Raw genomic sequence first — 13922 nt, 5'->3', positions numbered from 1 at the left:
TCGCTGGTGTGTCTTGAGAAGTGACTCTTCTTATCATGATCTTGAAAAGAAAAAGTAAAACTTACAAACCTAAAAGGGCAATAATATGTAACAAGAGTCTTTTCTCATGTGTCTAAACTATTCAGCAATAATAATAATAATATTTTTGTAGCCAGTTATTATTAATAATATAAATAATAACTCTAGAGATCAGCTGATTACCGTGATGCCAGTTGGGTTGTCGGCAAGACCCAGACATTGCAGCTGAAATCTGTAGAAAAACACAACTTGGATGCAGAGGTGGAGGACAGAATAGGAGAAGGAGGAAGACAGCGAGACAGGGAAGGCCTAAAGAAAGAAGAAGGTACAAACAGTGTCTGCCATCTATTATAGTTGGGAATGTTCGGTCGTTATCGTTATCAAACAAGATGAACAAGTTATCAGCACTACAATATTCAGAGGGAATATTGGGAGTGTAGCTTGATGTGCTACACTGAATCATGGCACCAGGATATTCCCAATGACAATGCATCTATGGAAGACTTCCACATTGTTTGGGCAGACAGGTACAGTGCCGTGAGCAGTAAGCGGAAAGGAGGAGATCTTGCCATTCTTGTTAATAACTAGTGCTGCAGCCCTGCTCACATAACAATCAAAGAGCTGATTTGTTTCTCAGACACTGAACTCTGTGCTGTTGGAATCAGGCTGTATTACTTGCACAGGGAATTTACCCATGTTATCTTGGTGGCTGTTTGCGTTCCTCCCTCTGCTAACCCGACAGCTGCATGTGACATTATCGACTCTGCTATAGTCCGGTTAGAGTGTGATGGACCACTAGGTGTCTCCACTCACACCCAGTTTGAAGGAAAGTAAAGTGGTAAGCTTTTTCCGCGCCTTCTGTGTTCAGTTGTGTAAAGCCAAAATAAAAGTTGGAGTAAAATATTGAGATCTCTTGTGTGATCCTTACATGCCTCCACATCAGACTCGGCACCCGAGTGCCTTCCTTACTATCTCTGGTGACTTCAACCATGTCACCTTCGACACTACAAAGCCAACTTTCACAGTATGCGGTCTGTCCCACCAGAGGGGAGAGAATGTTAGATCTATTGTTTGCTAATGTCAAGGATGCATATAGTTCCTCCTCCCTTCCCCCACTGGCTATGTCAGATAATAACCTGATTCACCCCACCCCCTGCTATGTGCCTATTGTGAAGAGGAAACCTGTGACCACTAGAAGTATTGGGAGGTGGTCGGAGGAGGCCTTAGCGAAACTAGACTCAGTAAATTGATCTACAAAGCCTTTAATGTTGTGGAGCTCAACCCCCTTAAGGTGGCGTTGGATTGGCTTAAGTTGTCGAGGGTTAGGGTTAGGGTAAGTCTGGACACTACCTCCCACCCACTCCATGACGTGATGACCAGTCACGGGAGCACATTCAGAGAAGACTGAGATTACCCAAATGCACCACTGAATGACACAGGAAATCATTCCTGCCTGTGGCTCTCCCCTTACAACTCCTCCATCTAATGCACAGTATACAGTCCAATAGTTACACACATTCCACATCCTCTACAGTAAAAATAATAAAATGTTTCACAGTTTAGAGTAAAATGTCAATCACATATATTTAATCTCTGTAATATTCTGGATATTTATATTAGAGCTATTTGTATATATTAGAGGTATTTCTTATATTTTTAAACTATGTAATATTGTTTTATTTAATTTTGTTCAGTCTGTTACTGTTCTTATTGTCTTGGAGAAACTGTAACCACATGATTTCCTTAAAGATGAATAAAGTATTCTGATTCTGAAAACATCTTTTCACTATGCGTAGCAACACAACATCAGAACAAGAATAAATAATAAATGTGTTCAAACTAGTTCAGTGTTGAATGATAGAAGAAACAAACATGCTTTCAGTTTAAAACCTAAGATAAAAAATAAGCAGTGCTGATCAGACAGGCCACAAAGCTAACCTCAGGCCTCCTGTAGCTAATCTCGATGTCAGCCCACATTTGCACACAGCAGACCTGAAACTCTCCTGCTGTACATATCTGAATGTGAAATCTCATGTGCTGTTTGAGAGGTTTCAGCAACCCTTCACCCATCTCTGAGTTTGCACACTGATACTGATCAGCCGATGTCCCACTGTTTGTAAATGATGTCTGTTTTGTTTCTGCTACTTGTTTTACACACTTGTTTTCCAAAACAACATATCACTGATATTGTGTGTGTTTGATTTAGGGCCTGCATCCTTTGCTCCTGTGAGAAGTGTGACTCTGTCTTGTGATGAGTACTCACTGAAATCAATTTATTTCATACACATTTCCATCTGTCTTCAGCCTGCATAGCAAAATATATTTCATCTAAAAATATATATCTATGCATTCATAACATAGTTGGTTATATAGAGACATAAAGGATGAACTGCATTGTGCAAGCCTTCATACTATATTTATGTACATACCCACATAACATAGGACAGGAACTGTGGATTATAGAGCAGATAGCAAGTTAATATATTTGCAGTGGGCAGCTGACAGTAGTTTGTAGCTGTCATAGCTGAATTTTAAAAGGAATGAAGCACAGAGAGGCTATATTTAAACAAAACAGTAAGTGGCTGTCATATTCAGGTAATGCCACCAGGTGGGAGCCTGGTACCTGTTATTGATAGGTTTGAACTATGCTGTGTGTTTCAGGTGAAATGACATTTTATTTAGAAATTTTAGAAAGCAGTGTAGTTGTAGTTGTTCACCTTCATTATAAGACAAGGGCATTCTGACCATGTTCAATGCAGAACTTTAGTAGTCTGTAATATTCTGTCTCTGTGCAATCTTTCATATGAGATTTATCACATGTACAAGTTATCTTTTCCTTTAACTGCATCCTGTGACAGCAGCACACAGAGAGCTTCTCTCTGTAAATGTTCTACTTCACAGTCGTCTGTGTCAAATACATGCAGACTGATGTCATGCTCTGTACTGTTAGTGACCGCTTTGCAGATAATACTCACATCTGTTTATTTCAGGTTTCCATGACAATGTTGATACAAATTGTTTAAGTGGTTGTGTTATTAGTTTGTGGATAATCTCATACAGGTAACTAAAATCAAACAAAATGTTTCAATGTAAAAAGATTTTATTTCTACCTTATTAATGATCAGAAACACAAAAATATACATGAAATACATTCAAATGCATTCACTGCCTATGATATAATTCTTATTTATATAATGTACGAGATCTTTAGACAAACACAGTTAAAGTATTTGTTGGAGCCCATATCAGTATTTGCTTGTGAAACACTGCAAACACTGACTTTAAGTTGTGCTGTCAGATACTAAAGATCACATATTTCACACTTTGTTCTCACTGCTGTTGGAACATGTTAGATACATTCAAGGTTTATTACAAAATCTTTATGAAAAAACTGAATATAAAGAGCATGAATATTAATACCTAATACACCTCTATTTGTTTGATACTAAAAGAGAGCAGTATGTCTATATGATATTATGATTTAATATTGTAACTGTAGATAAAGCTGAGCATGTCTGATATTTGGGCAGCAGAGGAGCAAGAGTGGCTTCATAAAAAGCTTCTTCTTGGCTTTGCTGCTACAGCTCTCCTCACTGACCTGTAAGACAAGCACAAAAAGACAAAGTGATTTCCAACATGTAAAGATATTATGAGCTGAAGACATTTAATAATGTGAAGAATAAATCAGCCTGCATGGCAGCAGAATTACTGAGAGAGCTTCCTGATGTGACTTCAGAATAAACTGCTGCATCAGCTGCAGGACTTGATGTTCCTGTGAATGAAGAGAAGATCATTGAGAACAATAATATCATTAACCAGGAGGAAACTGGATGTCTCCACTAATGCAAAGATAAAAAGTAGGATCGCATCTGTAACCGGAAGGTCGCCAGTTCGATCCCTGGGCTCTCTGTCCTGGTCGTTGTGTCCCTGGGCAAGACACTTTACCCTACTTGCCTACTGGTGTTGGCCAGAGGGGCCGATGGCGCGATATGGCAGCCTCGCTTCTGTCAGTCTGCCCCAGGGCAGCTGTGGCTACAACTGTAGCTTGCCTCCACCAGTGTATGAATGTGAGAGTGAATGAATAGTGGTATTGTAAAGCGCTTTGGGTGCCTTGAAAAGTGCTATATAAATCCAATCCATTATTATTATTATTATTATTATTATTATATATAAGTCACTTAAGTTCTCTGTTTGGCCAGGCCCAAGGATGGGTGAGACGGGGTGCTCCTCCGTGATATTTCACGGGGAAGTTCTAGGCCTAGCCTCGCTAAGGACGCTTAAGCCAGTAACATGGGATCCGGATCCTCCGAGACAGTCGGCACAGCTGAGTTAAGGGCCGGGGCGCGGACTGTCACACACGCTCCACCGGGTGGCCAAGGAAAGAACTCAATCTTTGACTCGATGATAAATAAAATGTAGAAGGCATGAAGTAAGCTGTGAGAAAGAAAAAGAAATGTTGACAAAGAAAGGGGCTAAATTGGCTGGTGTGCTAAGGATGAATGATGAAAAGAGATGTGTTATGGAGGAAGCAGAGAGACGCGAGAGAAAAGCAGCTTTTAAGGATATGCCTTTTTGGGGAGAAAAAGGAAATGGATAGGAGACAGGCCCTGTTAAGTCTGCAGCTCCACTACACACACATACAAGCCATGATTCACTACCTTGTTTTTTTAATGTCATTTTGCAGAAGCAGCAATGATAGGCACTCCGATCTGGAGTCCCGTCCTCCCCGGCGACCAAAACCACCGCGGCAAGAATAACAGCTCCAGAACTGAGCGTGGTCCCTCCAAAAACAAGCCCAACTGCTGTTGTGTAACCACCAAAGACCCCCACCTCAACCTCACCCCAAGGAGGAGAACACATATGCCATGAAAATGCTGAACAACCGTCTCTGGCCAGCTTTATACACCTGCAAACAGCACAGAGGTGAACCAGCTGATGCCAATAGATTTTACAGCCAGAGAGGGGAGGCGCAAAGAAAACAAAAAAAGGGAAAACAAAGTGCTGACCCCCACCACGTGCTGAGAGGAAGCACAGGCCAACGAGAGAGGAGGGGAAGAGGCAGAGGACGGCGAGGTGGGGTCAGGGCCAGGGTGTGGGTGCCTGAAGGTGGCCGAGGAAAGTGCTACAGCTGTGGAAAGGAGGGACATTTTAGGAGAGACTGTCCTCATCACAAACCCCTAGCCAAAGGACTGAAGGTGGAAGGGAGGAAGGGACTCTGGATTGAGCTGTAGGCTGTGGTTTGCCCACGTCACCATTAAAAAACAGCAAGGTGAAACAATGCGCACACACAAATAAGCAGAGAGTGTATTAACCTACAAATGCAGTTTTGAAAAAAAAAGGTGAGAAAGGAGGAGAGAGGGAGAAAGCTGACACAGAACCCGTGTCAGCGCCTCTCCCGCCTCTGTATAACACAGCACACAACACATCATTTTCCTGTTCACGCACCTCTACCCTTTTTTTCTGTGCTCATGCCCCATCACAGAAAGCCGAAGCTGACCTGGACTCCTGCTCTCCCCTCGACCCCCTTTGACGTGACCCTGACCCACCGCTGCAGCAGCTGGACCCACCACAACAACCCGAAAACCCCAACAGAGCTGCAGGAGGGGCACCTCACCCAGCGGAGACGGAGGGCGCTGAACCCAAGGCCTCCTCTCACTACACGGGAGGAGATCCCCAGGCAGGCCTCAGCTGAAAGAGCTGTGACGTCAAGCCCAAAAGAGAGGCAGAGCATCAGAATGCTGACCTCTGCAACGCTGCATTAACACTATACAAGGCCGTGGCAAACCAGCACGGGGTGGCGTGGCAGGAGCAGAAGGAGCAATCGAGGTCAAAAGCCACTGCAGAAGAGACAAAACGCAGATCAAGATGCATGTTTCACCTGCAGCCAGAATGGACACTGGAGAAAGGACTGCCCCAATCTGGGTCAGAACCAGGGTGGACAGTGCAGTGACCAGCAGCAGCAGTGGTCGTAAGCAAACTGAAAGGAGGAGGGCAGGACCCCAGGGGGCGCTTCAGGCCGTGGTTTGCCCAAGACATCAGAACAGGGAAGTGATGCAAAAACACGAACACACACACACACTGACTCAGGATGAAGTGATGCGCACACACACACACATGCTGATGCAATGAAGAATGCTTTGCTAACAAGTACTCATGCTGATACGCAAAATGCTCCACACACACACATTGAACGCATTTCATGCAATCCAAAGGGCACATATGTACATTTAAGCTTATAAATCTCTGCCTATGCATGGAATGTCTGTGTGTGGTGAGAAGGTGGAATTTCTTGTAGACTCCGGAGCCACTCTGTGTTATGTTCTCACCCTCCCTGAAATTCCAGCCAACGTTAGAAGGTACTCCCACTCTGTCTCTGCAACAGGGCATGTTCAAAGGGAAAATTTCACCATTCCCCTGTCCTGTATTGACGGACAGGGCCAAAAGTTAAAACACAGTTTTCCATGGTCAGACTCATGTCTAGTAAATTTACTTAATGTGTAAATTAAACATAAATTTGATCTCCTGCCATGATGGCATTACAATCACACAGTCAGAATGTGACTATGCAATGGTTAAATACAGCCCTGTGACCCCTGCCTTCGTGTATGCATGGAAGCTGGGGGCAGGGCCACTCACTGAAAGTTTTTTTTTTGTTTGTTTGTTGTTTTTGTTTTTTGTTTTTTATAAACAGCACGTGACTGCATGCCTCCAGATGCCTGTTTTGGCTGCTGACAGCCTGCACTGCACTTCTCACTGTGCTTCGCAGGGCCCTGATGTGAGACATGAGAAGGAGTGGTACAGAGTTGAAAATGATAAACTAACAGTGAAATGCTTATTTTAGAGCTTTACATTTGCTGCACTTGCGATTTCACTCACTAAAGAACAAAAGGTTGTTTATAATGGATGCATCCACCCCACACATTTCCCCTGCTAGGTCCACTGACTACAGGTGGGAAGACCTGGGCAGATCTGTACACAATTGTAACAGATCTTGCGATTGGCAGGTCAGGGAGGACCCAAAAGTGTTGTTCTCCCTAAAAATTGAATGCTTATAAAACAGTTATGTCTATTGTTATACTGTTCACTATGTTCACTCAGTTGAACTGGTGGATCCCACTGTTGATCCTTATTTAGTGCAGGCCACCCCGTGCAGACTCCTCTTATCCACTGCTCGCAGAGGTGCCTGATGGCCTGTCAAGTCTAAATATGATGTGGGACTGATTAAAGATTGCAGACCAGCTATTATCATCTTGTCCTGTCAACTTAGTGGGATGAGAATTGATATGTAAATTAGTTGATTGTTATTAGATCAGGGAAAGATCATTTGATTGTAACACAAGTGAGTAGAATGTTGCAAAGGGTTAAATGTGTTTCCTGTTTCTGATGTATGTGAAGCTTGCACCTAGACATAAACACACACCTGATTTCATGGGAACAAACTTGCTTTGTCAAGTCAAATACGTGACAGCATCTCACATGTTTTTATTTTAAGAGCTAAATAACATGATTGGGTCTGTGACTAAACTGAGTGCAACAGTACAGACCTGGGGAAGAAACTCACATTCCAGTGATGAAACATTGCAATGAGGTGTTTAGTAAGCATCTGACACTAAACATTAGTGTTTTGTGAACTGTGCAGCTGCTAACAAAAAAAAAAATTCTCTCTGTATTTAGCAGGTGGAACCCAGACTCTCCAGAACTGCTGGATATCTCGGAGCACTTGTGGGCAACCAGTGAAGATGATGTGGGGGAAATGAATGGGGGTAGTGACTCTTAAGTCTGAGAGAGAGTGATATTATACCCCTTCTGTCAAACCGAGTGATTTATGACCCCAATAAATTATCCGTGAGCTCAGGGGTAATAAAGGAAGTAATAAAAATATGATATTCATAAAAATATTATATAAATAAAATTATGATATTAACAGAGGTGGGTCGAGTATCCAAAAATTGTACTCAAGTAAGAGTAGCATTACTTTAAAATATTATTACTCAAGTAAAAGTGAAAAGTAGTCTTCAAAAATGTTACTCAAGTAAGAGTAAAAAAGTACTTGGTGAAAAGACTACTCAAGTAGCGAGTAACTGTTTGAAATGTCTGATTTATTTTATAAATAAATGCTATCAGACAAACAAAAATAAATAAATATACAAATTTTAGTATTTTTAAAAGGAATATATGTAAAAAGATCAAGAAAAAAATTTCCAGATTTCAGTTTTTCACAACATCAAGCTTTTTTCACCAATGCCTACAGTAAATAATATAAATATATAAACAGTGCAAACAATTTCCAGTGACAAGATATGCTGTAAACTTTATATTCATTTTTGCTCCAAATGACACAGCAGCCTCAGAGAAAACATTAGAACGAGGCAACTTTAACATATGTACATACAAGGCAGCTCAGTTTACCATAAATTGTATGGGTGTGCATTTATTTCTGCATATTTAGCAAAAATGTGACATTTCTTCACTTAGTGAAGTGATGGTTAAGCTTCAGCAGCAGTTTGCTCTCAAGGTTCTTGCTGTGAAGCTGTAACTGTTCAGCAGTGAACAGGACTCCTGCATGACTGAGAAGTCCTTCACAAGCTACAGATGCAGGAAGAGCTGTATTGATTTTGATCAACAGCTTCTTGATGTGAGGAACGCCATGCAATAGATCCACACCTCCAGTGAATGGACATGAAAGGTACCTCTCCAGTTCCCCTGCTTCTGGCTTTCCTGACCCCATGGATCCATCATCTTAGTCGGTTAGGCTGCTGTTTGTGCTGGCATCATCCAGCTCTGAGTCTAGGTAATGTCTGATGAAGTTGAGACCTGTGGAAAGATGTATGGTTTTCAAAAGAATTAGGTCTGGTCATTATAGTGCTGTATACACTGCTAAGCTGCAGATGTTTGGCAAGAAGATTTGATCACACTGGAGATGTTTTTTACTAACTCTTGTAGAAAAACAAAATCCTGTCATTCATATCCCGCACAAACAGTTTGCAATGAATTCCAGATTAAGTTTAAAATAAGAATGCATGCAAGGCTAAGCAGTGCTAGCCAATAGATCCTCCTGTTTGGCTGTTACTCTGGGAAAAGATGAGAAAGACATTGATGGAAGCCGTGACTGGAGCTGCGATGTAGCCTATATAATATTTATATTGTACGAACATGATAATTATGTATATTGTAATAACGTGATATTATATTGTTCAAACGTGAAAGGTATATTGTACAAACATGAAAAGTATATTGTTAGAACTTTTCACTTTTCTATTTTTCTTTTGCCTGGGTGGCAGCTCTACGCTTCTGTATCCGAGGCTTTGCAATGTGGCCTCACAAAATTGTGACGACTACAACAACCATGAAAAGAGTTGGATGGACATTGCTGCTCAATTGCAGCTGCCTGGTCAATGTTTTCCATTAGTAATTTAGCAAAGTTGATGGTGGTGGTGTGTGTGTGTCTGTAAGACAGAGAGAGGGAGAGCGAGAGACAGATTTTGTATGATAAGCTTCATGTTATGGACGCACAGTTTGAGCACTCAGGTCGCATCAGAGCATCAGGCCGTATAGTGTGAGACCCTGCATCGTGACCTATGAACTTCTAACCCCTGCGATTTAATTGTACAGTTTGAGCAGGAGCTGAATAACGTGACTGAAAAAAATCGCACAGTGTTTGCCCAGCTTAATGCAGACTGTTTAAACTAAACAAGCTGCTTTTTCACATAATAAATCCTGCTAGCCGCAGTATTGCCTTCTGTTTTAACAGTTAAAGCAGTAGAGACGAGCTGTTTGCATGCGCGTGGAACTCCAGCGTCATTAACTAGGCGAGCTGTTAGCTTATAGCTCACGCTAGCTAACCAGCGAGCAGTTAAAAGGACAGCCGAAGCTGCACAAAACACCCACAAATTTGTCTCACTACAACGTAGCGCCAAAAATATGACTCGCAGCTCGAGCTCAACACAGCTGCTGTAACATAAGACTGACATCCAGCTAACTACAGCTAAAAAGATATTTAGAGAAAACTTACCGCTTCCTCAGGTTACATGAGTTGAGTTGTTTCACGCTGAAAAGTTGTTGTTTTGGCTCTCACTGAAGACACCGACACTGAAGACATAGCTGTTCTTTTGTACTGCTTTTATGCGAAACATTCTTTGTATATGAGGCCAAGGGTGTTCATCCTCTTCAGCTCTAGCGTAGACAATTGGCTCTGCCATGTTTTCATGTTTCTTCTTTGAAACGTTTGGGCTGCTCTGCCCGCCACAGTTTCAAACTGGTCAAGTGACTGCATAGCCACATCTGATTGGTAAAAAAGTTACCGGAAACTCCACTGGCGGCATGTTATCTAATGTGTTAAACTAATCATTTTTTAAAAAGTAACGAGTCGAATTTTGCAAATGTAGCGGAGTAAAAGTACCGTTTCTTCTTCACAAATGTACTCAAGTAAAAGTAAAAAGTATCGTGCAAAAAAGGTACTTTAAAAGTAAATTTTTTTCAAAAACTTACTCAAGTAAATGTAACGGAGTAAATGTAACTCGTTACTACCCACCTCTGGATATTAATATAATTATGATATTCAGCAAATTATGATATTCAGCAAATTATGGTAGTTCATAACTCATTATTTCCAAAAAAATAAAAAAAATTATTTGATTATTAAAAAATAAAGCTTTTATATCAAATAGCATTCTTTAATTTTAAGCCATTAAAAAGTTTTTTACTTTTTATGCTTAAAAAACGCCATCTGGTGGTGGGTCAGTGCATGTGCGCGCGTGCGCGCCCCGCGCCTGTGTGTCTGTGCGCGCCCATGCGCGCGCCTGTGTCAGGGTCCGTGCTTGTGTGTGTGTGTGAAAATGTCTTAAACCAGAGTAAAAGTGCTTAGTTAAACTTGTGCTTTTGTAACGTTCAGTATAGGGCTGCCAAGATTAGTCGACTAGTCACGATTACGTCGACTATCAAAATCGCCGACGACTGATTTAATAGTCGACGCGTCGTTTGAAGCTTTGTAAGATCACAAAAGACGCAGGAATAAGTAGTAGGATTTAAGAGTGTAATAACGGACTGAAACAGAAGATGTCAGCACTGTATGTACAAGGATGCCAGCTGCCGTTAAACCCAGAAGAAGAAGAAGCTGTGTCCCAGAATTCATAGCGCAGCCCAGCTCAGTTTCCAACAATGGCGGCAGCTAGTTAGTTTTAATATTACTCTTATTATTCTTTCTGGGTCACAAAATAAACATTTAACATATTTTCAGGCAAGAATGTAACTGTGTAAACCTCAAATATCTGCTCAGTTTATCAAGACACCACATATTTTCAAAAGCGCTCCGACGTCTGTTACCCACTAGCTCAATAGCTAGCCGGGGGCAAAGCTCACTAGAGCCGGTGAGAACCCCGGACTCCGGGCAAATCGTTTTCAAACCTACCGCCGTCTTTCGCTACTCAGGTTAAACATATTTAAGTCACTTAGATAACTTAAAAATGTTATTGTTTGGCTTTTTTTTAGGATTTTATTTATTCCTGAGTAAATCGGTTTGGCTGAGATTAAAGTTATAGTTTTTACACAGCTGAATAAACGTCAAGCAGACAACTGATTATCAGAAGTGTGAGATGCTCGAGAATATACTCCGGTGTCCCGTTATATTTTAGATAGCAAGGAGTTTATTAAACTCACCGAAACAATCTGCAAATTTCATTAAAATTTAATAAACTATCATCTTGTCTTTATTTTTAGTTAGCACATACCTTAAACACTTAAAGCTGTAAGCTAATGATAGTTATATAAGAGCAGATGTATGCCGGTGCAATAAGCTGTACATTTTACGTCCAATGGATGCATGATCTGATTAGTCGACTAATTGCAAAAATAATCGGTGACTATCAAAACAATCGTTTGTGGCAGCCCTAGTTCAGTATGCCGGGAGATACAGGTTGCATGCCTCGTTGGAAAACTTTATTTCAATTTATTTGCATTTGTTTAATCCGAACAAGGAGATTTAGAATCAAAGTCCGAGTCGCAAAAAACTCTCACGATCCCCGAAAAACTACCCCAAGCATAAGCGCACTGCGGCTCCCAGCAAAAACCTCCTGAAAAATCCTCCGTCTTTCTCCAAAAAACGCACAACAACAAAAAAAACCTAGAATAACTCGATAGGCACTCCCACTCTATTCCCAAAACCCTTAAAAAATCCTTAGTCTTTTTTCGCAAATTCAGCGCCCCGCGGCTCCCACCCAACCCTCAGGCAATCAAGCAGGAAACCTCCTGAAAAAACCCTCCGTATTTTTATCCAAATACGCGCAGCAAAAAACTCCTAGAATAACTTGTTAGGGAACCCTCTATACCCAAAACCTTATATTCGAAAACAGGCAATACTCCTGAAAAAAATCCTTAGTCTTTTTTCTTCAAACCAGCCCTCTTACTAGCTCCGTCTCAAATTCAGCGCACAGCCTAAGTTCTCCGTCCCTCTTACTCGCACCAAGCCGCAGCCAGCGCACAATTTTTTCCCCTTGTTACTCGCTCTGTATCTGCTCCTTAATGATTCTGGCTCTTCGTTCGAAGAGGGAGACCAACTCCGCCTCCGAGGCGTGCCTAACTTCGCCCCGCTGCCAATCACATAACAAGTGGGCGGCTACCGCCTCACCCTGGTTAGCCAATCGGATACAGGTCTGATTTACCTTATCTGCGATAGGTGCAATCTCTTGCTCTCGTTCAGGATAAATAATCTAACTTTTCAGCTTAAATTTTTCTCTCTTTTTCTTAAAACAACATGGAAGCCAGACCTGCCAACCTCACTGTGGTCTCTCAGACCCCAGTAACTAGCTACAGAGCCTCCGCCACGCCAGCAGAACTCACACGAATGCATCTTTGTAGGGTTCAGCCAGCCCATGCTAATCCAATGGAGGAGAGATTCCATCTCAGCTCCGGCGGGTTTTGGGGCTACGCCTTTAGCCTTAGAGAGCTAAAAGCAGGTGAAAGTTTTGGCCCGCTAACACCACGGATCGCCTTTACTTCCTCTGACTGGGCTGTTTTGACCCTCATCACTACCCCTGAAATCCAGAAGAGCCTGCAGGAAACGAGCTCGCAGCAACCACAAACCAGGGACCAGCAGACGCAGACGCATCCGGTTTTCAAAGAGGCCCACGCGTTTCCACCATTCAACCAACAACCCCATCGACACCGGCCTTTAAACATGGTGAGAAAAACAGTCACATACACGCAGTGGGAGACTAAAAGCACGCCATTTTGTCGGTGGTTTTGTAGAGCCAGTCGGCATCATCATACAACCGATGATGCTCACACAGATGATTTTGTGTTGGACCTTTCAAACACCCAGTCCGGTGTTTTCAACACCATGCTTCGAATTCCCACTCAGGACTGGGTGAAGATGGTGGGTGAAAAGACTGGGAGAATATTAGAACTTTTTAAGCTGAGTAAAACTACAATTGAACTGGTCCTAGTTGGAAAAACGCCGCCACGTTCTACATAGCACCGCCCCTCATCCGGCCCCTTTACCCCTCCCCCCCCCCCGCCTCCTCCTCTCCCAGTCCTTTTAAAAACCACAACGTTCGTTTCTTCTCCACATCATCTAAACAATCATGACTCACCATAGCTTCGGAGCCCCCTCTGCTGCATCTCCAGCTGATTCTACTCCACCACCGAGTCCACCGATGGCTCTGGCTACCCCACCTCAGAGCCCGCATCTGGCCTCAACGTCTCCGGCCACTATGCTTCCAGATACTCCGCCGCCGCCCTCATCCCCTCAAGGCTGGAACTCACCCAGCCATCTGCAACTCGCCGCTCTCAGTTGGCAATCACCAGACCAGACCCCCCGGCAAACACTTCAGTCTCCGGTGCATCGCTTTGGGCTTCGGGCGACCCTGTATGCCTGGCCCTTTTCCGAGAGCCCGAAGACATTGATCCCC

General features: G+C 42.6%; 1 protein-coding gene across 1 annotated transcript in view; it reads right to left on the bottom strand.

The window, feature by feature from the left end:
* Positions 1 to 3100: 3100 nt before the first annotated feature.
* LOC120743497 (B-cell receptor CD22-like) overlaps positions 3101 to 13922 on the bottom strand; it is a 32066-nt gene continuing 21244 nt past the window's right edge. The window contains exons 13-14 of the mRNA XM_040047126.1: positions 3728 to 3790; positions 3101 to 3616 (exon numbers count right to left, since the gene is read on the bottom strand). Of these exons, the coding sequence (XP_039903060.1) occupies positions 3609 to 3616; positions 3728 to 3790 (71 nt within the window). The 3' untranslated portion in view covers positions 3101 to 3608. The remainder of the gene's footprint in view (positions 3617 to 3727; positions 3791 to 13922) is intronic.

The sequence above is a fragment of the Simochromis diagramma genome, unplaced genomic scaffold (assembly GCF_900408965.1).
Source record: "Simochromis diagramma unplaced genomic scaffold, fSimDia1.1 OVJJ01000237.1, whole genome shotgun sequence".
In the NCBI taxonomy this organism is placed as follows: domain Eukaryota; kingdom Metazoa; phylum Chordata; class Actinopteri; order Cichliformes; family Cichlidae; genus Simochromis; species Simochromis diagramma.
The sequence above is the reverse complement of the archived record's forward strand: the minus strand, read 5'-3'. Positions and strand labels throughout refer to the sequence as shown.